Raw genomic sequence first — 26,291 nt, forward strand, 5'->3', positions numbered from 1 at the left:
AACCCCCGAAGCTTCAGCCTCTTCATTAAAATGATGCATTTCCTCCGCGGTTACCGCCATAACCTCCTCGGCCACCACGATCACCACCATATCCGCCACGGTCACCACCATATCCGCCACGGCCACCGCCGTATCCTCCACGGTCTCCACGGTCACCACGGTCATTGCCTCGGTTACCGAATCCACGCTCGCCGCGACCGCTTGAAGCATTCTTTTCGCCAACACTGTAATCTACTCTCAGTCTTCGGTTAAAGACCTCCTTGCCTTGCAGTTGTTCAAGAGCCTTCATGGCGCTGTCAACGTCAACAAAGTCTGCGTGAGCAAAACCTCTTGGTTGTCCAGTGCGTCTATCAATAGCAACACGGACGTCAATGACGTTTCTGACCTCACGGAACAAGCTGTTCAAATCAGCATCAGACATCTCAAAGGCGAGATTTCCAATGAAAAGGCACTTGGAAGGTGGGTTCTGGTCTCTAATCTTTGGTGTCTGGTTGACGTAGTTGACAATAAGTCGGCGACCTTCAAAGATGGTTTGGTTCTTCTCTTCAATGGCAGCGGTGGCGGACTGCACATCTGCGAAGTCAATATAGGCAAAACTGAAGAGATGGTTAGATCTGATCTATGAGTGTGGCAATATCTTATGGCTTACCCTTTGCTCAATCCTCTAGCATCTCTGGTGACTCTGACGTCGGTGATGGTTCCGAAATGCTCAAATTCTTTCTTGAGATCTTCCTCGGTAATGTCAAATAACAAGTTGCCAATGTAAATGCCATTGTTAGGCGCAATTGGAGGACGTTCAAACCCTCCGTCTCTGCCTCCAAAGCCAAGATTGTTGGATGCAAATCCAGTTGCCTGTGCGATGGTATCCTTAGCCTCAGCAGCATACTCTGAGACGGTCTCTGTGGCGGAATTGATAGTTGATTGAACAGTTCCTTCCTCTTGTGCATCTACATTCTCTTCTTCTCTGGCATGTGCATCATCGCTTGCAAATCTTCTGAATACTGCTGATGATATTCTTTCATTTGAAGCTCTGAGAAGGAATGGAGAGGGAGTGTTGATAGTGCGAGGTTTAGAAACGAAAGAGGCAGATGAAGCAGCTCGGAGAGCTGCACGACGGACGAAATGCCTTTTGCAATTGTTAGTTAGTTTTGAATTGATGAAATGATAGATTTTACATTTGAATATATGAACTTACATCTTTGCGGATTGAAAAAGAAATCGACTTGAAAGGGATTTCTATTTAATGGGGCAAATAGAAAAAGAAGATTGTTTATGATAGTCGAGTTTGGATGGGCTCAAAAATAATATTTTCGAATTTTGTTCCTTCAATAGACTTGTACAGAATTAGCTTAGCGCTGCACTAGTACACTCGGAGGATAGTGCATTCGGCAGCTCCATATACCCCTCTCGCCTTTTGACCAATCGCAAAATAAATCTGTCAGCAAGGATCACTGGTGGGATCATCGTTTATATCTAATCTTATTTTCCTTCTCCTCTCTCCTCTTTCAATTCCTTCAATTCCTTCAATTCTTTAGTTGATAACCAACCAGTAATGGATGAATCGTTTGCATGACCTCTCTTATATCTTCCATTTTTCCAAATTCACTCCTTCCTCTGCCATCTGTTTCACTCATTTAAATTTTTTTTACCATCTTAGGCTGTTTCTTATTCCAAACAGATCAAAAGAATATGAACTCGTTGGTGATAGTATGAGCACGCTGGCCGACGCAAGATGTTGGAAATCTTCTACGATTTCATGGAATGAATGAGGGAGGGCGCAGGGAGTAAGCAACAGGCTTTTGAAATTTCATCCATCAATGCTGTAGATCGGAAGTACAGAGTCCGGCACTAGATAGCGCTGCTGTACTCGATGTGAGTTTTGACTGGAGTGGAACAAGGCTGGCTTCAAAAGCCATAGTGACCAAGCGAATTTAGGTATCTTATTTTCGATGCTTTGATTATTTTATATATGGAATGTATGGAATGAAAAGATTCGGAATGTGCCAATTGATAAGCAAGAGGACTGCGGTGAGTTCTCGAATCTTGAGTATTAATATTCCAATTGAAATATGAATGCTATACTGACTGCAAGTAAAGTAATATTACTATCTTTCATCGTCTTCTTCCCCTTCATACTCTTCCACTCCTTCGATCCTCAATAATTTTGCATCTGGAGTTTCCAGGATGACTAATGTGAGACGGTCAAAATTTCAACCAAAGAGGTAGATGGAGTTGAGTTTGGGTTGGGAGTTTCAAATGAGTACCAGATAGTTGGTGAAGAGGAGATCAAATCATCATCTTTATGGACTCTTCTCTATTCTAAACTCTGACACCCTTTTGAGTTCATACATGATTTGCAGGGTCAAAACAGACCTTTTTGCATTCTTAGAACTCTTTTACTTTATTATTCTTCCCTTAGTTATTCCAGGAAATTTCCTTTTACATTTTACTCTTCTTTCCCATGCGGAAGGCAAAATTCGTGAGGCAAAACCATCATTTCACCTGTGAAAAGGATGACTGAAATCCACAGAATCTGGATAGGATTTTTTCCAAGGATTATTATATCAGAATTTCCCCTTTCCATTTTGTCGTCTGCACCAAGGTGGAAAGGCAAAATAGATTTTTTGTTCTTTTGATACAATTATTCACAATCTTCCTTCCACGAGAAAATAGTAACATTTCTTTGCTGAATCATTTGATCTCTCAGAAAAATTAGGTTCCTGGCCTTGTTCAGACTGTCTCTTATTCAGACAAAACTTGTGGATTGTATGGAGAGATTCATCCAGGTATATTGAGCCAAGGAAAAGAACAGAGTTGATTTTGCACTGAGATCTAGTGAAGTGAGGGTCTACTCATTCATGAGAAAACCTCATCATATATCTTGTCTGGTCATGGAAGGGTTCCTGTACATCTTTGTAGTACATATAGCTAAAGTCTTAGCAGTTTTCAAGGCTGTGTTCCAAGCTGTGTTGTCATCAGACCTGTAGATGACTTTAAGAGTATCTATGTGTTGGTTTCAATTTGATAATGTTGACAGTGTAAAGTACTTTTAGTCCTAATGATAGTATTATTCCTTGATTTATTCTATTCTAAGAGTTCTGGACTTTACTCGCCGCACACCGTGACGTTTTGTGACAAAATCCCTGCAAAAGTCATTTTTTTTTTTTTACATAAAATTCAATATTGAATAATTTCTTCAATATTTAATTGTAACGATACTGTACTAAAGGCAGCGGCTGCCTAAGGTTCGTCGGTTGGTAGTTGTGGGTTAAGGCTTTATCACTGGTCTTCACTTGGAAGTGAAGTCGTTACTAGATCAAGTAGAATGTAGGTAAACTAATTGATAACTAAGTTGAGCACGAAGCTCCTTAACTACGAGACTAAATGAATGTTTATATACCCTATATCATCTTTTGAGGACCTCTGGGACCCTAAGGTCCAAAAGGTCCTCAAGGTCACGTGAATTAATGAATCGTGACATATTTATAATTTTTTTAAAAAAACATTAAAAAATGAAAAAAAGAACATACTTTATAATCTTATAAATGTTAATTATAATATTTTCAAATTTCAATCAATTTGATTAATGTCACGATTCACAATTAGGATTGATGGTGTTACGATGGTAGCAAACTGATTAATTAGGAGAGCTTAGGCCTTGTGCAAACACGATCAGATTTCATCGAATTAGTATGTGATCTTGGTCACCTGAAGATCGTATGCGCACGCACCATCAGGAATCACGTGATAAGGAGCCCTAGGAGCCAGAAAGCTCCTAGGGGCTCCCTTTATCGTTCATTATATAGTCAGAGTAGTTTCATAGTTTAGGAGCTTCGTGCTCAACTTAGTTATCAATTAGTTTACCTACATTCTACTTGATCTAGTAACGACTTCACTTCCAAGTGAAGACCAGTGATAAAGCCTTAACCCACAACTACCAACCAGACGAAACCTTAGGCAGCCGCTGCCTCCAGTACAGTATCGTTACAAAATACTTAAGGTTTTACAATTTCAAAATTTTCATCGTATAATGCTTTTCCCACACAAAATAAATAAGAATTTTGGAATTTTATAATTTTTGTCTTCAATTTTTTATAATATTTTAACAAAAATTATTAAAAGTAAATTGATTAATTTTTTATAAATTTTAATTGATTATTGTGACCAAAAGGGTGTTTATAGACCAGCAATTGTATTTAACTTAGAATCTACAGGTGAAGAGCACCTGTAGATGGGGATAGCTACTCTATATATACACAAATGAATGGCCTAGCCGCAATGGCTAGGCAAAAAGAAGTCATATTTATTCCTCCAATGATCTTACTTTACCGATAACCATTGATACCGAGTACTTGTCCGGATCTGATCCTCAGGTCACCTAAATCGCATACTAATCTCGAGTAATCGTATCATGTGTGGACATGGTTAATGTACCTGAGGTTTCTTATATAATAAAGGTGGGAGGAAAGCAGGGATTTCCGTCACAATTATCTTAAGTTTTTCTCAAAAGAAATTTATTTTTCATTTTAAAAAAAGAATTAATAAAGATTTGAAAAAGTGAATAAATTAAGGTTCTAGGTGAAAAACGTTACACTGTGCAGTGAGTAGAGTCCAGAACTCTTACAATGAAGGAATGAGCTTCTCAAATAATTGCTACAGGGCCTAGCAAATCTCCAGCTAATACGGCCTCCTTCATGAAAATTATTCAGACACTATGGCAGCTTTGACAGTTGGAGTAATCTTATCAGGATTAGTACAAACGTTCAGATGCTATTGATGATTCTACACGGAAATCTGACCCGGTTATGTTATTCATTTTATGGTTTACTACAACTTCATGAAAGCAGCATGATTGCAAATGTATTAGTTCAGATGATATTCGTCCAATAGCATGATTTACAATGGATCTAAGAATGCATTGCTATTTGGACACTGAACCAAATAATGCCTTTATCTCCTTGATTTTAGACGCTCTAATGGGTGAGCCAGCGAACCAGTCAGCTAGCGTATCACTTGTATCCATCTTATTCTCTGCTGATATCAACTAAAGGTAGTGGCTCCCCTTATTTCTGAAAAGCAGATTTAGAACCTTAGTTGTGAATCTGTGCTGTTGCTAGTAGACTTAAAAGTTTGTTCTCTTTTTGCTCCTTTTTCTTTGATTCCACAACCAATATAAAGCATTCAGTATCTACAGTAGTGAAGGGCTTCATGAATCAATTCAAAAGTCATTGTTATAGATAACTCTCGATGGGTGCCTTTTCAAGCTGCATGCCGAGAGACTAGTGCAGGCGCTAGTTCTTCATACAGCCACTGATCATCTTTCTCATAATAATTTAAGACAGGCTGTGATGTCATCTAGATACATTTAAACAATGTCCTATTTCAAAGTTGATCAACCTACAATAGAAAGCTTTTGAGCATTGATCATCTCAATAATATCAACAACTTAAAAGACTTCGACTTTCCACAAACAGGTATGTATTATTTTCAATAGTGTCCATCTTCATCAATATTGAAATCCCCGATCCCTTATACAAATATCACCACCTGTGGGCTTGATTCTATCTATCACTAAATAATCATGTCTAATAATGATACTCATCAGCTATCAATCCTCGAAGATCAAGTTGAGGACGAAGACATTATGGTTAAATTCACTGAGATCCAGCTAGAGCGAATCGATAATCTGGAGGGCAAGGTTGATGATCTCCAAGAGAGAATTGTTCGGCATGCTATTCAGAACAACATCGATTTAAACGAAAAACTCGACGCCCAACGCCAAAAACTCGAGGCTAATTTTCAACAACAACTCGACACCCAACGCCAACAACTCGAGGCTAATTTTCAACAACAACTCGGCGCCCAGCGCCAAAGAGCTAAGGCCCGACGTCAAAAACTCATGGCCAAATACCAACGAAAAATCAACGCCCAGCGCCGAGCAGCCTAGTCGCCGTTCTGGTTACTGTTCTAGTCGCAGTCGCAGTTTCGGGTGGCTTCTCCGGCGGTCTTTCTCATCATAGGGAAGGGCTATATGAACAGACATGGAGGTTTAGCGAATATTCTTCTTGCGGTTATTTATGGTTCACGGCACACATTTTCTGGCATACTCGTTTTGGGTGATGCTTTGACACCGCTGGACTTCCGCCCCCACTAAATTCGAGTATCTGCGTTTCTGGAGTCAATAAAGGGCTGGTGCAATTTATCAGGATGACGCAACATGACGGAGGAACCTTTTTTCTTACAGCTAATGGCATACCTTTCATTCAAGGGTTAATGGTTCATTCTTTTTACATCTTATTTCGCGCCAAATTCCTAATTAGCTAGGCCTTGAGCCCCTTATCTATAATTTCCATTTGTAGGTTGTAAAGCATCAATTCAAAGTCCTTTACACTCATTCATGATTGAAATCGTTTGTGCATCCTATAGTCAGACCTCGATGAAACTTTATACTTGTAGAATATCGATAAACGCCAAAGGAATTTCTTCATAAAGGAAGAATATGCCTGGAGAAGAGTATCTCCCTAGATCTAAGTTACTTGTTTCAGTACTTTCCTTTATTTCCATAGTTCCTCTCTTTGGCCATCTTGGTCCACTAGGAACAGATTCCGGTTTTGCTGCTGTGTTAAGTTTTCTTGCTCCGCGGTTGGGTTTCTCTACTTCAGGCTTTGGTGATAATTTTCCACTAGCTTGTTGCTATCAAGTGTAGTACTCGTCCAGCCAGCCAGCCCCTCTTCCACCTTTGTGTATAGCTATCTCTTCTACTTCAGCTAACTTTGTAAGTTCTGCTTCAGAATACTTGGTAGGATCGTTATCGGCGCTGGTAGGGTTAGATTAAAGCAAGGGTGTATCCAACGCGATGTTTCTTTATGATTAGGATGAAGGTGTGCGATAGGGCTATTGCATTTGACGATCTTTTTCAATGGACAAATTTTTTCAAGTGTTAGTTTTCCAGGCTTTAGTCGCAGGTTCTGGTGGACAATGTGGTCTTTCATTGAATGCTAAAGTTTTTAATTGGCATCTTTTATCGCATTGCCTTTTTTGTTCCCACTACTTCTTTCCGTCTTTACTGTAAAGCTCCCTTATGCTTTTCGGATGCTAGGGTGCATTCCTTGATATTTGGTACTTAACCCTCTGCAGAGACGCTCTCACCATAAAGCCTCGGGGATATGGCCATAAGTAGCTTCAAACGGGGGGATGCAATAGCTGAATGCTTAAAATTGGCATATGTGAACTCTGCAAATGGTATCTTTTGCGTCCAATTATCCTCCAGCTTGCGGAACTAACTTTGAAGAATGCAATCTTACGTTGTTCCAAGGCTTACTTTCCAATCTCCGTTCGGCCATGTGCTAGAGCGTAAACGATAGTACATATTTTCCCTTTTTTCTGAAATAGCAAGGAAAGCTGATCAGGAATGGGAGATTTACACTATTGCGCTACCAAATACCAGATATAGGGCAGCCCCGCTGGTCTTGGGGAGTATATTCCGACAGTTATTGCTACTCAAAGAAGTCCATGAAGTATCTTCTTTGCAAGAGTTTACAAGTTGGCTATCTTTCATGCAGCGCAACATCGTTCATGCCTACATCAATCTCTGGAATTTCAAGCATTTTTCTTGATTTCCCACTTGCACCAAGTCAAGTCTGACTAGAAGATGCCTATAAAAGACAATGGAGGATAAATAAGAGATGGCTATCAAATGATCCTGACTTATTCGATACTAATGAAAAAATCTCAATAAGGATTGTACGTAGTGATGTTCAGAAGGGCTTCCATATGCATGCTAGCCATAGCGCTAGGTAGCTAATCGCAAGAAAAGGGCAAGATCGACTTCGATAAGGTATCAGGGAAGATGTAACTAAGCAGTCTCTAGACAAAATATGGAGCATTTCAAATTCCAAGCTTATTTTTATTAACTTTTGAAGACTAAGAAATATTCTGAGGAATGGTCTAGCTATATAACAGCAGACAATATCTTGTTGTTGTTGTTATACTTACTATAACCTGGTCGTCCAATGATTGGCTATCTAAGCGAGGATAAGGTTAAGGTAAAGATCAACGATAGACTAGCAAACTTTCAACATTATTCACAACCCACATCCAAGTGCATCGATAACTGTACCCCATAAAAGCAACATCAAGGCAAATGGAAATAAATCATACAAGAATTAGCGCGGATAATGACCTGGGATACGGTCTTTTTTCAACAGTCAATTTAAATCCTGGGGATTCCATTATTATCATCTACAAGCCCCTTTTGTTGATTACCGAGAATCAAGCACTACACCGTGTATGCGCCAATTGTTTTGTTGAAAGAGGAGAAGATCTGGAGCTAAGACCCTGCTCCAAATGTGGTGTTGTAAATTTTTGTTGTGATGGTTGCGAAAAATCATCATTAAAATCAGGATCCCACAGAGCAGAATGTGCCTATCTAAAGTCAAGAAAGCCCTCTGAGCACTCTCACGCTCAAACTTCCGACAAGGCAGAAATAAACACTGCTTGTGCTTATTCAAGATGTCGGTCAAAGAAGGCAACTCTAACTTGTCCTGGCTGCAAGGCGGTCAACTATTGCGACGAGAAATGCGAAAATCTGGATCGCTCGTTCCATGGGCAACAATGCAAGGATGTGCAGTCACAAAATTCGAACAAGATTTTTCCTACAGCTGTGCGCGCCACAATCCAACTGATCAGCCACCCTGTATCTATAACCAAAGACTCATCGTTTATGGAGCTCTCGTCTCACCGGGACGATCTTGAAAAGAACAACTCAAAGTGGGATGATCTCCTGTTGCAAGCACATGCTGTAATAAATCTTCTCCAATTGAAACCAGAGTTTGCGAACTATACTCTAGAGGCTCTCTGTCGGGTAGATATAACAAAATACCTCTAATTTTACATGCCTGCTAATAAATACCCATAGCTCTCCACCAATGCATTTCGCGTCGAGTCCAATGTCGGCAATGGACCAATTGGCCTTTGTCTCGATCCCTTATTAGCACGCGCTAATCACTGTTGTTATCCCAACGCAGCTATCACATTCGATGGAAAGCGTGCTACCCTCCGAGCTCTCTTCCCCATCAAAAATGGAGAACAAATCTTCATTTCGTACATCGACGAAACACAACGACAAGAAGTCCGCCAGGCGGCATTAGAAGAAACATGGTTTTTCAAATGTCGGTGTTCCCGCTGCACGAATTTTCAAAGCATATACGAGAATTTTATGACTTATCCCACCATCTTCACTCCTATACTCGACAAGCTGGTCCCATTTCAAGCAACCTATGACTTCGCAAAATCCCGCGTGGCAGAAGAAGATCCAAATACTGTAACTCAACTCTTCTCTTTACTCCACGTACAGCGTCATATCGAAGCAAGCGTATCAAACGCCCACAAAGACCACCAAAACATCGACCACCGTCTCGATTTCTTCAAAGAAGCACTAGGAAACCTAAACGACCTCATTCTGTTACAGCGTTATGCGCAACAACCTTTATCCATGCTTCTCAACGAAATCTATCTCATCTATCTAGAAAAATCAGAATATATCCCTGCGCTAATAATTCTCATTTTCCTAATCCATCATACAGATCCCATAAATTACCCCAGTCCATATCATCCCCAACGAGTCACTCGACTACTAGCTCTGCAACGTCTTCTCAAAATAATGGCAAGCTATGATGTGGAAATTCTTAGGAAATTCGCAGCGGAGAACGGCGTGCATGCAAAGGTTCTGTGTGAAATAGATTGGGTGAGTGCGTGTCAGATGGTTATGTATGCGTTAAGGGAGACGGGGAATAAATGTTGGGGGGATGATAGTAAAGTTATGAGGGGGGTGGAGATGGATATTGCGGATGTGGAGGAGATTCAGGGGAGAAGGGGAGATGGAGTCGTGGGGAGGGCGTTGAGGGAGTGGGGAGGGGGCATGGATGGATTGGGAGAGGTTTATGCGGAGAGGTTGGGGGCTGGGTTAAGGGCTTTGGCGGATGGTGTGTGGAAGGTTGTGGCGCGTGAGAGGGAGACCGTGCATGAGGTTACGAACTTGTGAATTGTGGGTATGAAATCGGCGTTTAGATGTAAGAGGTTAGGAGGGGATAGGAGGACTTAAGATGGATCAGACGGAATAGAATATGACTCAGCACCTGACTGAGCGGGACAAAAATAACTACAATACGATTACAAGCAGGCGATTTGCAGAACAATCATCTTTTCCCGTAGGACAGGAAGATGTTTAAAAATTAGTTTGTGGCGATGCATGCATTATTTTACAAAGCTAGAGGATATGAAACATGATACTAGACATGCAAAATAACATGATTATAATCAAAGAATACTTTGTATTATGTTGATTGTGAAAGAGAATTATGAATCAAGATTATCCTTTTCTACCGCCTTTATCCGCCTAATATCATCGCCAAAACTGGTTCGCCTCCATTTCCCCTTCCGTCGATGATCGTCAAGTAGGCAAACCCCGAATCCCGGATTACACTCATACACCCCAAGAATCAGGGAGAAGGATAATGACACCTCATTCCATGTACTAAAATCTTCCAAAACCATGTTGTAACCCTAATTTCAATCATCCCTCCCAAGCATTTCTTTAACCAACTCCTCTCTCTTCTCTAGTTCCCTCGTCCGAGTGCTTCTTCTTCTCTCTTCCGATTCTTTGTCCATTTCGCGTTCTCTTTCTCTTCCTCTCCACCCTTCTTCCTCCCGTTCATCTTCTTTTTTCCGTTCTTGATGTTGCTTCCCCTTCTTGTCAGCATCGTAATTCTCAGTGTACGTTTCATCCTCATCGGAAGGCGTCCCATTAAACCCGCTTAGATATCTGCCGTCCCGTTTGGCTTGGTTTCCTGCACGTTCATTTTCCTCCGAAGCCATAGCAATGTCACTATTAGTGTTTGCGGGTCTGGAATTGAGAATTTCGTCTAAATCGACGGAAGGTCTATGACGAGAACTGCGGGTGTTTCTTCTTTGTCTTTTCGTGGGGTTAATAGGCTGCAATATATCTTCCATTTCCACATCTTGAAGTGAAGGAGAATGATCCTCTTGAGCTTGGGATGATTGTGCCATCGGGCTCTCTCCAATCTCCCGCAGCTCTCCAGTCTCACCACTCCCCTTCTCGGTCAAGTCAATCACGAGATTATTACTTGATGTATTTGCAACTTCCTTTACCGGCGGACTCGACCCCGGAAAAGGAATGGTACGTCTCCGCAACTCTCGTCCTGGCGTAGACAATTCTTCATTACTAGAACGAAACGATATATTACTATCGGAATGATTTTTGTTTAGCGAGCCCTTGGGACGACCGCGAGGTCGGTGAGCATGGAGCGTAACATCAGCAGGAGGAATTGGTTTGTTTGTAGACCTAGGACGGCCAGGACCTCGGTGAGCATGGGGCGTACTATCAACAAGAGGAATTGGTTTATTTGTAGACCTAGGACGGCCAGGACCTCGGTGAGCATGAGGCATACTATCAGCAGGAGGAATTGGTTTATTTGCAGACCTAGGGCGGCCAGGACCTCGGCGCGGCTGGGCTGGAAGCTGTTGCTCTTGTGTGTTCTGGGATAATCCTGATTGTGAAGAGTTGAGGACTTCGATTCGTTGGTTTAGGCTTTGGAAATGATTTTGTGGCAGGTCAGATGTGAAAGAGTCCCCACCCGAGGTCCTAAAGGGAATATTGGAGGATCGTGAGGATGTATTTTGAGATAACTCCGGAATCTGGTTTCCTGTAGCCTGCGAGATTCGCTTGAGACGCTGATTTTCTTCAATGTTGTTGTGTTCATCAAGAGTGGTCAATTCAGTGTCTATTTGTTGTGAGGGTGACTCCGGTATCTGCCTTTCCATATCTTGCTCCATATGCTGGACATTATCGTCTTGTTTAGTATGATCAGCATCACCACTCTTGTCATAAAGACCTAGAATGGGAGACTCGGTACGAGGCTGTGAAAGCGTGGCCGGTCCTTTGGTTGCGAGACGAGTAGGAGTTATTGAGTTTGATCCTGTATTTCCATCTTGCCGACCTTCCAATTCCTTCCTGCGTTTGTACTCCCCAAATTTTGCTAGCTTTGCAGCTTTATCGTCCATCTGATCGGATTCGGCCTCACTATACCGGCGCTTTCGATTCAAAGCCCCGCTACGTCCAGCCATTAGTGCACCTTTCACATCACTAGGCTGATTCCATGTTCCAATTGGTATTGAATTCTGCATATCTCGTCCTTGCGATTCATCAGAAAGTTCTGGGGTTGTTAGTACTCGATTCTCCGAGACAAGAGCCTGGCGAGTAGCTTTTTCCATATCCTTAACCCGTGCGCGTAAGGAATAAAGCTCTGTGCGAAGATCATCCACCCCACTGGCTTTCTCACTCGCGCAGAGGACATCTTCCTGGAAGGATTCAAAGACGCTGTCAGTAACAGGGCGAGTATTCTGGACTTCGTTCATTTCTTGGCGAATGTTTTGTAAAAATAATTTGACATCCTGCATATCTTTTTGGAAGCGACGCAAAGCAGCATCAATACGATCAATATCCTTTCGTTGCTCATGTATGGTTGCCATCATAGCCGAATCGTCAGGCATCAATGGTGAAGATACTGCTGGGGTGAAAGGCTCTTCGACACTCTGGCGTGGTATATCGCTGGGGCGAGGAGCGCGTGAAAATATTGATGGTCTCTTGGATAGAGACCTTAATTTGTTTGATGATTTCGTTAGGTCATGTGTTTTTGTGACAGATAATACTGCCCTTTCTCCTGTTCGTTGCGACTCCATTGATAACTTCTTGGCGCATAAGAGCAGTTGATTACTATCAAGAAATTAACTAATGTACTATATTCATGATTGGAAACATTTCACACCTCTTCAACAGGTGACCTTCTGGTGCACTATCGCATCGCAAGCCAAGTACTTCATGGCAGTCTGAGCAGGCCAAATCTTGAAGAGCACTAGTATAGATGAGTATCAAATACAAGATCGAACTTCAGGGCACATACCTATTTTCTATAACAGTTCCCACCTGCAGTGGTCCGTCTGACAATTTGATAGCACCAACTCCTTTAAATCCCGTGACATCCTTAATGAATTTAGGTATGTAATAAGTCTTTCCAAGGCCTTCCCATGAATTTCCAAAACCGCCAAGCTTGACACCGCACTTTAGGCAATAGCATATGATAACTTCAGCATCTGGAGACATCTTAAATGCAGTAGTATACTGATGCAGGTAAAGATTTCGTGCAAGGATATGTTTGAGAAGACGTGAGATCTTGAAAATTAGAAGAACTGTTTGATTTTGCCAGTCGAAAATGGACTCGCAAGTTACTGAAGCTGGAATGATCTTGGAGTTACAGTTGTTGATTGATACAATAAAATTTGAACTAAAAAGGAAGGAAATTTATATCGATCAATCAATCAAGTGCAGTAGGTTAATGGTACTGCTGAATTCGCGCGGTCGCGTCTTTTCGTGTCTCGAATCCTTCTTTAATATGATACAGTACTGTTCAATCGACTTTGCACGCACAAACATATTGGAGAGAGTGATGAAACTGGCGATATAGGATGCAGCAAAGCCGATATAATAAACTGCTTTATAAATATCCGCTTTTTCCTCGTAATTATAATAAGTGAATTAGAATAGGATGCAGATTCAACATAAATCCGAAAAATGCGCTTAACAATACGCTTTTCCGTATCAGGTAGAGTAAGTCATTTCTGCCACCTCACCGCCCGATTAGATTCGATAAAGTTATCCAAAATCCGACACACGCACATCCAACTATCCAACTACGACAATCCTCAAAATGACTGTCGCAGACCTTCCCGCTGTGGCGCAGCAATCCGCTGGGGATATTAATTTTAAGAAGCGCAAGTATGAAGAAGAAGAGGAATCCAATTCAGTTGTTATGGAGCAAGTATCATCAGAGCTTCGTCAACCAGATTTACCAAAATTCAACCTGACATCATCAAAGTCTTCAGCTAAAGAAGAGCTTGGTGAGAAGCCTTCTGCGCAAGAATGGCAAACAGTAGAGAGGCGACCAAAAAAGAAAGCTAAGAAGATACCAAAGGCTGGAAATGGAAATTACCCTGCTATTACTTTCTCAGCAAAAGAGTCTCGACTGTCGGGACAAATCAAGATTGGAGATTTGCAATGTCTAGTCCTCTATCTTCTTGCTGATGGCATGGCCCCTCAGTTTGTTTCTGTCCGCCATCGACCACAATTTCGAAAAGTTGTCGTACTTATGGTCCCTGGACTTGAAGAATCTATGTTCGGTACTAAACCTGCTTCTGATGGGCGTCGACATTCCCCGGATGAATATCTGCCCCGCAAGCTAAAATCTGAAGCTCTGCCTGAAAATCTAAAGTTGTTTGCGGATATGTTTGAGTATATATGGCCAGTCAAAACACCAGGAGACAAGAAATATGCAAAGATGCATTCCCCTTTACATGCTATGCTAACAGCACCTGTAACTAAAAGCCAAGAAAACAAGAATAACAATGGGAAAGGTCCCAGGAAAGCTAGAGAACCTAATGGCTGGCAGAACAATCGCACGCCAATAACTCAATTCCTCACATCGCCAGAAGACCTCCAAGAGAATGGTTATACCCTTCATCCCGCATCCTACAACGAGGTAATCGATAAAAATAACTTGGCGGAGCAGCGAAAAACCTGGGAGGTCGACGAGGCTCATGGATGGGTAGATACAGAAGTCAACAATTTTGATGAAGGATCCGTCCCAGATGATGCGATTGAGCAAGGAAGTTTGACAGCTGGCAGAGAGATCTTCGCTATGGATTGTGAAATGTGTATGACTGACAAGAATGAGTTCTCACTCACGCGCATAAGTATTGTTAGTTGGGACGGATCAGTTGTACTTGATGAGCTTGTAAAACCCGAGAAGCCAATCATTGATTATCTCACTCAGTAAGTTTTCATTTCTTCGTTTAATCATGTTGCTTATGGTTTCTAGATATTCTGGTATCACAGAATCAATGCTTGCTCCAGTCACAACAACATTACAAGACATACAGAAGAGACTAGTCAAACTATTTCACTCACGTTCGATCTTGATCGGTCATTCCCTCGACTCAGACCTTAAAGCCCTCAAACTTACGCATCCATATATTATCGATACTGCTGTTATATATCCTCATCCTCGTGGTCCACCACTCAAATCCTCCCTGAAATGGCTTGCGCAAAAGTATCTCGGCAAAGAGATCCAGAAGGGACATGGAGCAACTGGTCATGACTCGACTGAGGACGCAAGAACTTGTCTTGATCTCGTAAAGCTTAAGTGTGAGAAGGGATCTGACTGGGGAGCAAATGACTCACAAGGTGAGAACGTCTTCAAGCGATTAGCCCGAGCAGGCGTTCGATATAAGAGCCAGGGAGGATCATCCATACCAGATTTTACGGATGGTAAATCATCAGCTGCTATTGATTGGGGTGATCCAAAGAGAGGTCCTGGTGGTGCTGCAACCTTCTCCGTTGGATGCAAAAGTGATGAGCAGGTCATGGAAGGTGTCATTCGAGCTACAAATGGGGATACTGATGGCAAGGAGATTCCTGGTGGTGGTGTAGATTTCGTCTGGGGAAGATTTAGAGAGTTAGAGGATCTAAAGGGTTGGAACAACCAGAGACTTCCTCGTGCTGCAGATTCAACAGACACAGCAGTAGAGGAAAATATCACAGCTCCTAAAAGCGGCGAAAACATGAAAGTAGATACTGACATGGAAGAGTCAAACCCTAAACCAGCACCCGACACCCCTGAATCCAACATTTCTACAAAGCAAAACGCCATGGAGGATATCAGTGTTGCCAAGAACTCAAAATCGCCAAGCAATACAAGCACCGAGCCACCACAAACAAACGCGGCCACATTCTCCCACCCATCCGACCCCTTTGCATCAGCAACCCTGGCTCTCACTCAGCGCATCCACAAAATCTACGAATCGCTTCCCCCTTGCACAGCATTCATCATTTACAGCGGCTCAGGCGATCCAAAAGAAATGGTCAGATATCAAAAAATGAAACAACAGTTTCAACATGAGTATAAGACGACCAAATGGGATAAGTTGAGTGTTAAATGGACGGACGTGGAAGAACAGGCTATGAATAGGGCGGCGGATCATGCGAGAAATGGAATCGGATTTATTGCCGTTAAGTAGGGATTAGGCATGAAGATGAAAATGGGCTTGGAGGGACTTGGATGATGAATATAGATGTGATAGATGAACTGGATAAACAGGTATGCATATATGGAAATATATACCTAGTAATATATGGAAGCAAATGCTCCATTTCACCATACTATTCGACAACCAGACTATATCAATCAATCAGTCAGTCAGTCAGTCAGTCATATTATAAAATATGAGATCATACCATACATAGCCTAGCATAAATAACAAATATTACTGAACAAAAGTGCAAAATATATATTCTATTGATTTCATTGATTCTATTAATTTCATTCCATTTCGTAGAATCATTATCACCCCAATATATAAAGAACTTCCCCTTCTCGTTCTCCTCTTCCATCTCCTCCTTTCCTCTCGGGGTTGAAGCGTTAAGGAGGAATTATTTGGATTAATTAATATCTGGGTTTTTGAAGGATTGATGAGTTCGATTTGGAGAGATAGGGTAATTAAAGATTTCCTTGATACAGGTGAAGTTTTATGATTTTGAAGATTGTAATTTATGTAAATTAACCTGTTTATAATATATGTAATATCTTGAGATATTTTATCTTAGGTTTAATTTTTCCTGCTCTTCTTTTTTTTTTTTTTTTTTCATAGATATACAATTGGATGGCTATGAATCAATCTTTTCTTTTTCTCTTTGTTTTTTCATAATTATATCATATCTGCCGGTAACTAGTTCATGTTTAGATGTGTGTGTGAACTTTGTGATTCTCAGAATTGGCCCATCTAAGACCCCAAGAAAAGAAAGTAAATATTGTAGTCGAGAGAAAGAAATCAATCTTCAAACCAGATATTGTTTGCCTTGAACAGGCTACCTAATCCTTAGAATATACATATAGTTGTGTATGCATCGTGGATAACTGACCGAGATACCATTTGTGGTTTTGAATCAATTATTTTGATGTACCAGAAAACTCATCGTGACGCACTGATGAAAGAGGTTGATGAAAAGCCTTAATTCGGGATATTGAAAGGAGGCAGGTAGGTAGGAATCAAGGTGATATGATGATACATCAATTTCAGTTCATGAATAACATAGACATCATAGAAACATCTCTGCCCTATGATGTGTGAAACTTTTCACAGCCATCTGAAACATTGTGTGATGTTAACTTGTGGAAATCATGGTTCATGAAATGGTGTGAAGATACTCTGGCACATGATTGATATCGGTTCATTGCAGGTGCCTTCAAACTTTGTCGAAGAGCCCGATAGACGGCTGGGTGCAGATACTAGAGGGGTATTGTATGTTTAGCTTAATTCAGTTGTACAAATGATGGACGATCATCGGCGGCTTGAGAGAAAGATTTTTCAATGAGAGGGTTGATGTTTGTGTGAGCCCTATTGTGGAAGTGTAAACACAAGGTGGATTCCGTTAATATGTAGTGGATCTTCTGCTTTTGGTTCCTGCAGATTGTAAGCATGGCCATGAAAGAGGTCGACGAGCATTGTGCTAGCTGACAAAATGAAAGGGGGCAAGTTATGAAACTAAAGGATTTACCGAATGCAGAATAAAGAATGAAACGGCACCTTGGAGGAAACACGACACGACACGGAAACAATTCATGATAAAAACCAGCTGTTTATTCGGTGACCTCCGAAGTAGGGTTGAGTAAAAGCTTGCCTCGGAAGATTTCTTGCAGCTTGAATAACACAACGTCCGTTCCGTTCCATGGAAGACTCGAGACCCAAATGTAGATTATGCATAAATTTTTATTGTACAGTATCCGGCGCAAGTCGACATGATTGATGCGAACGAGAGGGGAAAGGAAAGAGGAGCCATGATGGATTTCTCAATCTCGAAATAGATTGGGATCGAAGCATAACAACTCTTAAATCGATATTCATATGCTGCATAAAGCTTGATGACGGTCAAAATGTGGGATGTCAAACTATGATGAGACATATAGAGAGGGAAACAATCGATAAGCCACTGGGTGGAAAGAAGTATTAATCCGACGATTAAAAAAAGCTAATAACCTTGATATGAGAAGAATGAAAAAGAAAAAAAACCAAAAAAGAACACAGTGATTGCATCAACGAAAGCATACCGCACGAAAGAGAATCTAAAGAAGTTGTACAGAAGGAGCGGTGGAAGCTGGACGTTGAGGTTAGGTATTTTCCAGAGGCACATTTTCGTAAAATGGAAGGGGCAGATCCAATGCAATTGCCAAGACCCGGCAAGTAGGACTTACCTATACCACATTCATGGATCTTTCAGCTGTCAAGATAATTGGATGAAATGAATAATGAAATATGGATCTAGATGAACTAATCGGATTGATTGATTCATTGATCCTTTGATTCATTGGTTTTAGCCAAACGAAGCGCCGCACATCGATATCTCATCCATCTTTAAACTTGTCATCAGTACGGTACCAGGTATATCTTGAGACATCTTTTAATCTGTCCCGAATAAGTGATGATGGAAAAATGATCAGATCAGGGTATTGGTACGGAACTGCTGGAGAAGATCCGTGAGGTAAGGGATACAAACGAGCATGCGGGTAACTCGCAACTCCAGCCTCAATATGTCAGTGACAACCCTTTCGCACGAGGCGAGGGCTTCTCGTTGTCTTTCCTTATGTATAGTACTACAGACAGAAAGAGCTTGAATAAGGAGAAATGGGTATTTGAAATAGCATGGAAGTTTAAGGTTTCAGGGTGATATCTAAGATCTGAATCTTTGCATCTCGGATTTTGATGTCATCTATGATCTATCTAGTATCATCGCCGCGACGCATAAATGAAGAAGCCACGATGATATAGGTTCCTTCTATTTATCGACGATAACAACCACAGAGTAAATAAAAACCAGTCTTTGCATCCATATTACCCAGTATTCTCGGCGGTATTTCATGAAATACAGAAAGAAAGAAGTCTTACTTGCTCAATTCTTAATTATCGTATGGCCCTTGTGCTCGTTGCTTCTTCCTCTTCTTCTTCGTCTCTCAGTCCCCCGTTCATTCGCATCGGAATTTTAGATTTTTACACTCACATTCATTTCGATACCTACTTAAGAGTCCTCCTAATTACCTACATTCAATCTCACCAAAAGAACGTCCTTTTCGTATTTGACACTAGATACTACGACATCCATCCATCCCATCAATCTTCTCCTTTCACGAAATTCCCTTCAAAACACTTATGTGTACCTTGTACCATCTTGTATGCACAACATTTCCATAGCCCCACGTTACTCCAAATCACCCCTCACAGTTCTTCCCACATTACACTACCTGGTACTAAATACATGATGCAGCAATAAATAGCGGCCGACAACTCTCAGAAGACTTAAGAGCACTGCAGTCAGACTGTTGAATTAGGAAATAAACGGCCTGTCGCACTAGATTCCGCACCTCGAACTTCCAAAGGAGCGGCACCTTGTTCTATTTTGCTTATTCCAGGATACGGATTAGGAACCTGCATTTTCCATGCACTCAACTTAGCAAAACTGGATCAGGGTCGGATCAACATTCGTTCAAAAAAAATCTCTTGTCTGGATACTTGAATCATGACGACTTTCCTTTAGAGACTTTCCAATAATCACTAGACTTTCTATGGTTTCATAGCTTAGGATTGGACGGATATAAAGTTCACTTCTTCTACCCAGTGATTGTGTTAGATGGTTGGTTTAGCTTGTGGTTGGAAAAAAGTTAATCGGGGAGATATTTTTTCAAAGGCAACTGGGCAGGCCCTGGAATCTTCGAACTTGAAACTTCAACTCAATCAACTGGATCAATTGGATGCTTAAGTGTAGATTGAATCTTCCAATCTCCTTTTCTGTACAAGCTCGACCTCAAAAATTTCCCGGACTTGAGTTACTCTCCTACTCCTTCAGACAAGAACAGCACCACAGCAACCCTGCTTGTTGACTTTTTTCATCTTGAGGACTTCAGTTCCCATTCAGAGAAACTATTGCATAATAGGTTGTGCATATTATCATTGTTGAGAAGTCAAGTTTATTAATGGTAAGCATTCCTTGAAGTGCCCACATCCAATTACTCAACACCTTGATTTATCTAATCATTCTATCACTCTGTCGTCTCGACTAATTCTCTCTATAATTTGTTCAGATAACAGTGTATGCATTTCTCTTTCTGCTCTTTGGATGGGCGCATCATATTCCAATATACCCAAAGGCGTTACTAACAAAAGCTCAGGGCCTTCTTCTTGACTTGAATACTGTAGTTCATTTCTCTTTCAACCACTTTCATTCAAAGTCATTCACTATTGAGAAGCTAATCACCCCGAAGCAAAGAGCTTCACAGAGTTTTAAGCCATTTCCCTTACAAAACTTTCAACAGCAATATTCCGAAATTCACTTTCTTGCCCCGCAATCGGCGTTAGCGGTTGAGGCAATCTCCTGCTCTCCAACTTGAAACTTCTCGATTTCAAACTTCAACCTTTCTTGCTCCGTCGAACAATTATTCTACAGCTTTTGAGATCCAATTGTTGATTTGAACAAGTCTGCAGTGATAGAGTGGAGTTTTATCATAACCTTACGCAAAACAATATCCAATCATAATTTTGCACAGTTCTCGAAGCTGTTTAAGACTTGGTTAGGATTGATCCTGTTCTTAGCCATAAAGCAGTAAGTTCTAGTTCATTCCTGCTATGGCATTGTTTCAGTTAGTTAACACCCATGGATCAGTAGTTTTACCGAAACTGTCGGTGGTCATTTGATTTTGTAGCTTTACTACGATCCACTGGCCTTGAGGAAGTCGATTCTGTCAAAACTCAATGCGAGTCTCCAGCAAGCCTCCAACAAATTTCACCAAGAGTCCACTGTCCATATTATCCGTAAGTTCATATACCAAATATGATACTTATTCTCCCTTCGATATCTCCAGACGTGTGGTCATCGGGCCGGATGACTAACATTTGCAGATTCACCATCTAAAGGTTACCTTACTTGAGTTATTAACAAGATGTTGGGAGTTGGTCCAATGACATGTAAGTATGCTCTATTGTCATATAACATGATTGTGACTTTTTTTTATCACTTGCTAATAAATAATGGCTGCGTTTTATCCATACCACAATGTTCTTTGGCTCTAGCAATACACTCTTATATTTCTTCACCTTCTACAATTCCGATCACCATATCCCTCGAGCACATGCCCCTCACAAATTCCATCATTATATCACTGTCAAGTCACTTGATTTACTTCACCTTCTCTTTCTTTTACTTTTCATACGAAATACTTCTTTGGGGATTTTCTGAATTCTAACTTGAATAGATCAAGCGATTCCAAGGCCAAAGAAGCCGAAGTCTCACGCAAGAGGTGCAACAATACCAGGATCTCCCACTCCAGGTCCATTCCAAACACAAACAGCACCAGCGTCACAATCAAGCGGCTTTGGTGGATTTGTTAATGCTCAAGTTCACCAATTTCCGCAAAGTCCTCCATTACCCTCAAGTCCGTCATTGCAAACAACAAGTTCCTTTGACAGCAGCAACTTCCACACTGGTCTCAGTGATACTTCAGCAGGTACAAAGAAGTCGGGCGGTTTTTTTCGCCTTTTCAAAAAGGATTCGAGGTCCGATGGTGCAAGGAGTAACGAGGACCTTCCGAGTCGAGGGAAGACATTATACAGTCGCAGTGAAGACACTCCGGTGGAAACAGAGTCGGAGCCGGAACCTTTTGATCCATTGGATGAAATGGGTATTTTGCCACCTCCAGATTTTATTCGTCCTATGCCAGGGCAAAGACTTGTTCCCCGAGGAGAGCCAAATGCACTTCGTAGAATGACCTCAAGCCCAATTGGAAACACACAAATTGGAAGAGCCAGAGCCAGAGCTGCCGCCAGACTGAATGAGTCAATTTCTGAAGTCTTGGAGTCTGATTGGCAGACTACCACTGACTGTGATGAAGAGCAATCATCACCGGTTGATTTATCATCATTTTATAATGAGACTTCTCAAGAATTTAATGTCATTACCGACCCAGAAGAGCAACATGAATTCATTGCTGTAGCATCAGCACCGGCTGGTGATAATGCTGCTATTGCTGAATGGACCAATTACATCAAGTCTTATTCCTCGGTAAGTAATTACTTTCGGTTTTTTTACTTCGCATGAATTATGATGCAAAATTCTACATCCGATTAATTAACCTGACATAATTCTAGGGCTATTTCAATATCTCGAAGCCCCCGGCTCCACCTCCACGCAGTGTGCATTTTGAATACTTGCCAGCAGTGTATCCACATGATGAGGAAAGTCGAATCACAAAGCATTACTCCATTGATGCTCCCTGGACTCCGGAGTTAGGTGGTAAAACTATTGCTTTGATGGGAGCGGCAGCAAAACGATTCCGCCTCAGTTGTGCTGCTGTCAGTGCTTTCGACGAATGGCACGAGATATTGAGAGTTGAGGTAGGTTACAATCTCACGAAGCTCGACCGCACGACAAGCATTTCAGCCCACGCGCTTTACTCGGAAGAAGTCCTGGTAATTCTGGACACACATCAGGTTTGTTATTATATTTGTTCCTACAATAGAAGGTCTCGCTAACGATCACGCAGGATTGGCGGTTCGCAGGAAATCCTTGGGTCACTGGCTCCCCCCATATTCGATTGTTCGCTGCAGCACCGTTGATCTCAGATTCTGGAGAAATAATGGGCGTCTTTTCTATTCACAGCAAACAACCTAGATCTGAGTTCTCCCGAGTAGACAGACGAGAGCTTGCTGAGTTTGCAGCTCTATCCGTTAAAGATATTTGCTTGCACGGCGAACGTATGTTGGACCCTGACTTGCGCTGTTCTCTCGCTGTGACAAAGAGAGATACAAGGACCAATTTGGTTCCCAATCCACTCCACTTTCAAAAAAAAACCATCCCCTCTAGTCACCCAGCCAGCTTTTTCCCCCGTGGGACTCCAGTATCAGAAACAGTCGTCACCTTTTTCGAAGCAATCAGAGTTCTCAAATGAGGATTCTTTTGTCAACACTCCTGAAACTTCTATATCAATGTCTCACGACTCCTCGATTCGTGATTCTGATATTCTATATATGGCCGCGCCAGGACATTATCGGAGCGTGTCTGCGGAGTCCGCTCTTCCTAATGATAATTCTCCAGAGGCCTTTCGCCAATATTTAACGCCCACCCGATCCCAAAATTTTCCAGGCGCAGTGGATCCTGATAGCCGTCCATATTCTACAAGTGATCTAACATCGGTGGATATGCCACAGAACAACACACCAAATGACACTTTCTATTCTGACGACAGTTACAGCCATTATCAGTTGGACCTTGATGGACCAACTACTCCAAAACAACCCCGATTTGTCTTTCCAAATACAGTTTATCGTAATCTTGGTCCCTCGACCAGCGGCATCTCGTTAAATAACAGCTTTGGTCGATTGTACATGGAAGGTGACAGCATGGCAGGAAGCAATTATCACCAGGAGCTATTGGAACCAGACGTTGCAAGACGCAGCACATCACTCACCCGACCCTTCTCAACAATTAGTTCAAATTCAATGAGAACTAGTTTTTCCAGTAAGATTGGTGGACCAAATCAAGGTGATGAGAATACTACATCCAGTGCACCGCGATCAAATATTGCGGAAGCAGCCTTTTCATGCTCCTTCAGTGGCAGACAGTTTGGCTTCGATCAGACATATGCTGTTCAAGTTGATTGTCCATACCCTGGCATGTCGGACAGAGACCTTTTGGGACCTCATGGTCTTAATTTAAAGATCTTGGCATCTTATGGTCTTCCTTATGGCTATGAGTCTGAGCTTAATAGGAACTTATCTTTGAAGACAGCTTTCCTGAAGGGCTTGCGCACTAATGAGTTCTGTCATATTTGGGCTCAAGACGAGACATCGGAAACTCATCGACAGGAAGGCTCATTAGACTTTGGGGTATTGATGCCATTATGTCCTTTGAGTCAAACCAGATCTCGCGATCATGGAATTGTTTATGCCATGTTCAAGAAAGTGAACTTGTCTTCACACAACAACCTTCAGCGAACTGATGTTGATCTACATGGGTTGAGGTGTGCGGCTAACTCAATGACAATTCTTCTTTTTAATCTCGAAATTGGGGATGTTGAAACTCAATCATTTGCCAAGCAGAAGGTACAAAGACAAGGCACACCAACTATCATTGGTGCTACTGAAGTTGGCCGGATCTACTATAGTAGACGTCCGCCTTCGGCATACAGCAGACATTCTTCCTTTTGACCTGGTTGTGCCGGTAGTTCAGTTAACAATTTTTGTTGATTGTTCTTCCCCAGTTTTGACTGCTTATGGTATTTTTGTCTTCGGCGACAGGGACGGTTTTGCAACTCGAATTAGTTTCATTCTCACCATTTGCGGGATTACAAAAACCCTTTAGGTTTCAACCACACTGATTTTCGAATGGGCGAAAAGCATACCATCTCGTAGTATGTTAGCCCTCTCAACAATTTTCCTTTGTTCAAAAACCTGCTACTAGATTATGAAAAATCACAATGACTTTACTGTTGATATGGGAAGGGCAACGGTTCTCGGAAATAATTCCGACTTACTTTCGGCTGGCAACCGAATTCGATGTTTAAACTTTGCCAACACAGATAAAGTCACCTCGAACGGACGTGACGAAGGAGAGGTGCAATGGGTGACAAAATGTATGGGATAAAAAGGACATGATGGAATGAATGGAAAACAAATACGGTGCTGCAGGCCTTTAAGCAAATGATGTGGCTGCAATCTACACGTATGGCGGAACTTAAAAACAAATACAAAAGTCTTGAAAATGATTGGCAATCTGTAGATACTTCCAGATTTGCTAATCTCTTACTACTTACTTTTCATCAGCATTTGCTTGATATGTATTATGGATGGATGAAATTATGAAGCTGGAAAGTCAGTCAATTAGTGCAATACCTTGCATTAAATCTGATAAGTAGTAACCATTAGTAAAATCGGCTTGTATGAAGGCTGGTATCGACATACAGTTATTAAATAGATTAGTTTAGTTGGAACTGTAAATTGAATCGGAATTAAAAGTTAGATGATTTATTTATATGAATAGATAAATGAATGAATAAGTAAATGAATATTGGGTATTTGGTTTTTGTATAGTGTATAGTGTGTATATGTAGTGAGTGATATAGATGATAGATGATGGACGGGATGGGATGGGATATGTTAGTTATTATTGTTTTATTGTTTTCATAAGGTATTTGAGTTGATTGGTTTTGGACTAGTTTGATAGATTGATAGATTGATAATTTGTGAAATATATGAAGTATGAGGATTGGGAGTTGGAATAGGTATCTAGTAGTTAAGTTGAACTGGTATGGATCGCTAGAAGGTTAGAGGAGGGAGAGGAGGGGGAGAAGTAGTTGGAATTTTGAGTTGGAATTTTACTTGATAGATGGTAGGTATTTTTTCTTATTTATTTATTATTTATTTTAGGAGGAAGAAAGAAAGAAAGGGGAGAAGAGGAGAAGAAAGGAAAATTAAAGAGGGGAGTGAAAATGTAAAACAATAAAAATTGTGTTTTTATTTTTATTTTTATTTTTATTTTTATTTTTATTTTTATTTTTATTTTTATTTTTATTTTTATTTTTATTTTTATTTTTATTTTTATTTTTATTAATTTCTATTAATATTTATAATATAAAACATAAACTCAAATATTTATAAACTATTCTACCGAATATACATTACTATCCACCTCCCTTCCCTCCTATCGACCTCTTCCGGAGGTATCTCCTCCCAGAGATTCATCTCATCTCTCGAATTCTCCAAAACTCGACTCGGCTTCTTGAATGCTGGGTATAGCTGAGTAAAGTATTGTTTATCCGTACGATATCCGGTTTTCCATCCGTGAAATTCCCCACTGGATAGATGTATGTTTTCAATAGTTTGGCCATGCTACTGCAACGCTATTGCCACGCTATTGCCATGATGTTGCCATGTTATTGCCATGTTGTTGCCATGTTGCTGCCATGTTGCTGCCTACACCTGCATCTGAATCTGCACTGCACCTGCACCTGCAACTGTAACTACAACTGCAAATGCATAATCCATCCGCGTCCACATTCACATGCAAATGTCCTTATTGAAGTAAATGTGAATATCTCTCACACCAACAATAGCATGATCCA

General features: G+C 41.2%; 8 protein-coding genes across 8 annotated transcripts; 5 read left to right on the plus strand and 3 right to left on the minus strand.

Moving 5' to 3' along the window:
• Positions 1 to 25: 25 nt before the first annotated feature.
• SS1G_07878 (hypothetical protein) lies at positions 26 to 1,621 on the minus strand (the record flags this gene model as incomplete). Its single annotated transcript, XM_001591202.1, has 4 exons — positions 26 to 596; positions 650 to 1,126; positions 1,368 to 1,435; positions 1,607 to 1,621. 4 exons carry the CDS (start codon positions 1,619 to 1,621, stop codon positions 26 to 28), a joined length of 1,131 nt encoding a protein of 376 aa, XP_001591252.1.
• Positions 1,622 to 5,581: 3,960 nt separating this feature from the next.
• SS1G_07879 (predicted protein) lies at positions 5,582 to 5,947 on the plus strand (the record flags this gene model as incomplete). Its single annotated transcript, XM_001591203.1, has 1 exon — positions 5,582 to 5,947. The coding sequence occupies one exon, from the start codon at positions 5,582 to 5,584 to the stop codon at positions 5,945 to 5,947; it is 366 nt and encodes a 121-aa protein (XP_001591253.1).
• Positions 5,948 to 6,444: 497 nt separating this feature from the next.
• SS1G_07880 (predicted protein) lies at positions 6,445 to 7,607 on the minus strand (the record flags this gene model as incomplete). Its single annotated transcript, XM_001591204.1, has 4 exons — positions 6,445 to 6,682; positions 6,773 to 6,817; positions 7,322 to 7,383; positions 7,584 to 7,607. 4 exons carry the CDS (start codon positions 7,605 to 7,607, stop codon positions 6,445 to 6,447), a joined length of 369 nt encoding a protein of 122 aa, XP_001591254.1.
• A 536-nt stretch (positions 7,608 to 8,143) lies between these two features.
• Positions 8,144 to 10,042, plus strand: SS1G_07881 (hypothetical protein; the record flags this gene model as incomplete). Its single annotated transcript, XM_001591205.1, has 2 exons — positions 8,144 to 8,800; positions 8,918 to 10,042. 2 exons carry the CDS (start codon positions 8,144 to 8,146, stop codon positions 10,040 to 10,042), a joined length of 1,782 nt encoding a protein of 593 aa, XP_001591255.1.
• A 527-nt stretch (positions 10,043 to 10,569) lies between these two features.
• SS1G_07882 (predicted protein) lies at positions 10,570 to 13,180 on the minus strand (the record flags this gene model as incomplete). Its single annotated transcript, XM_001591206.1, has 2 exons — positions 10,570 to 12,676; positions 12,981 to 13,180. 2 exons carry the CDS (start codon positions 13,178 to 13,180, stop codon positions 10,570 to 10,572), a joined length of 2,307 nt encoding a protein of 768 aa, XP_001591256.1.
• Positions 13,181 to 13,784: 604 nt separating this feature from the next.
• Positions 13,785 to 16,149, plus strand: SS1G_07883 (hypothetical protein; the record flags this gene model as incomplete). Its single annotated transcript, XM_001591207.1, has 2 exons — positions 13,785 to 14,905; positions 14,952 to 16,149. 2 exons carry the CDS (start codon positions 13,785 to 13,787, stop codon positions 16,147 to 16,149), a joined length of 2,319 nt encoding a protein of 772 aa, XP_001591257.1.
• Positions 16,150 to 18,328: 2,179 nt separating this feature from the next.
• On the plus strand, positions 18,329 to 18,853 carry SS1G_07884 (predicted protein; the record flags this gene model as incomplete). The annotated part of the gene is made up of 3 exons (XM_001591208.1): positions 18,329 to 18,369; positions 18,557 to 18,567; positions 18,627 to 18,853. The coding sequence occupies 3 exons, from the start codon at positions 18,329 to 18,331 to the stop codon at positions 18,851 to 18,853; spliced, it is 279 nt and encodes a 92-aa protein (XP_001591258.1).
• A 2,263-nt stretch (positions 18,854 to 21,116) lies between these two features.
• SS1G_07885 (predicted protein) lies at positions 21,117 to 24,378 on the plus strand (the record flags this gene model as incomplete). The annotated part of the gene is made up of 5 exons (XM_001591209.1): positions 21,117 to 21,141; positions 21,429 to 22,234; positions 22,321 to 22,566; positions 22,716 to 22,926; positions 23,213 to 24,378. The coding sequence occupies 5 exons, from the start codon at positions 21,117 to 21,119 to the stop codon at positions 24,376 to 24,378; spliced, it is 2,454 nt and encodes an 817-aa protein (XP_001591259.1).
• Between the last annotated feature and the right edge of the window lie 1,913 nt (positions 24,379 to 26,291).

This window comes from Sclerotinia sclerotiorum, genomic scaffold (genome assembly GCF_000146945.2).
Source record: "Sclerotinia sclerotiorum 1980 UF-70 scaffold_10 genomic scaffold, whole genome shotgun sequence".
NCBI classification, from domain to species: Eukaryota; Fungi; Ascomycota; class Leotiomycetes; order Helotiales; family Sclerotiniaceae; genus Sclerotinia; species Sclerotinia sclerotiorum.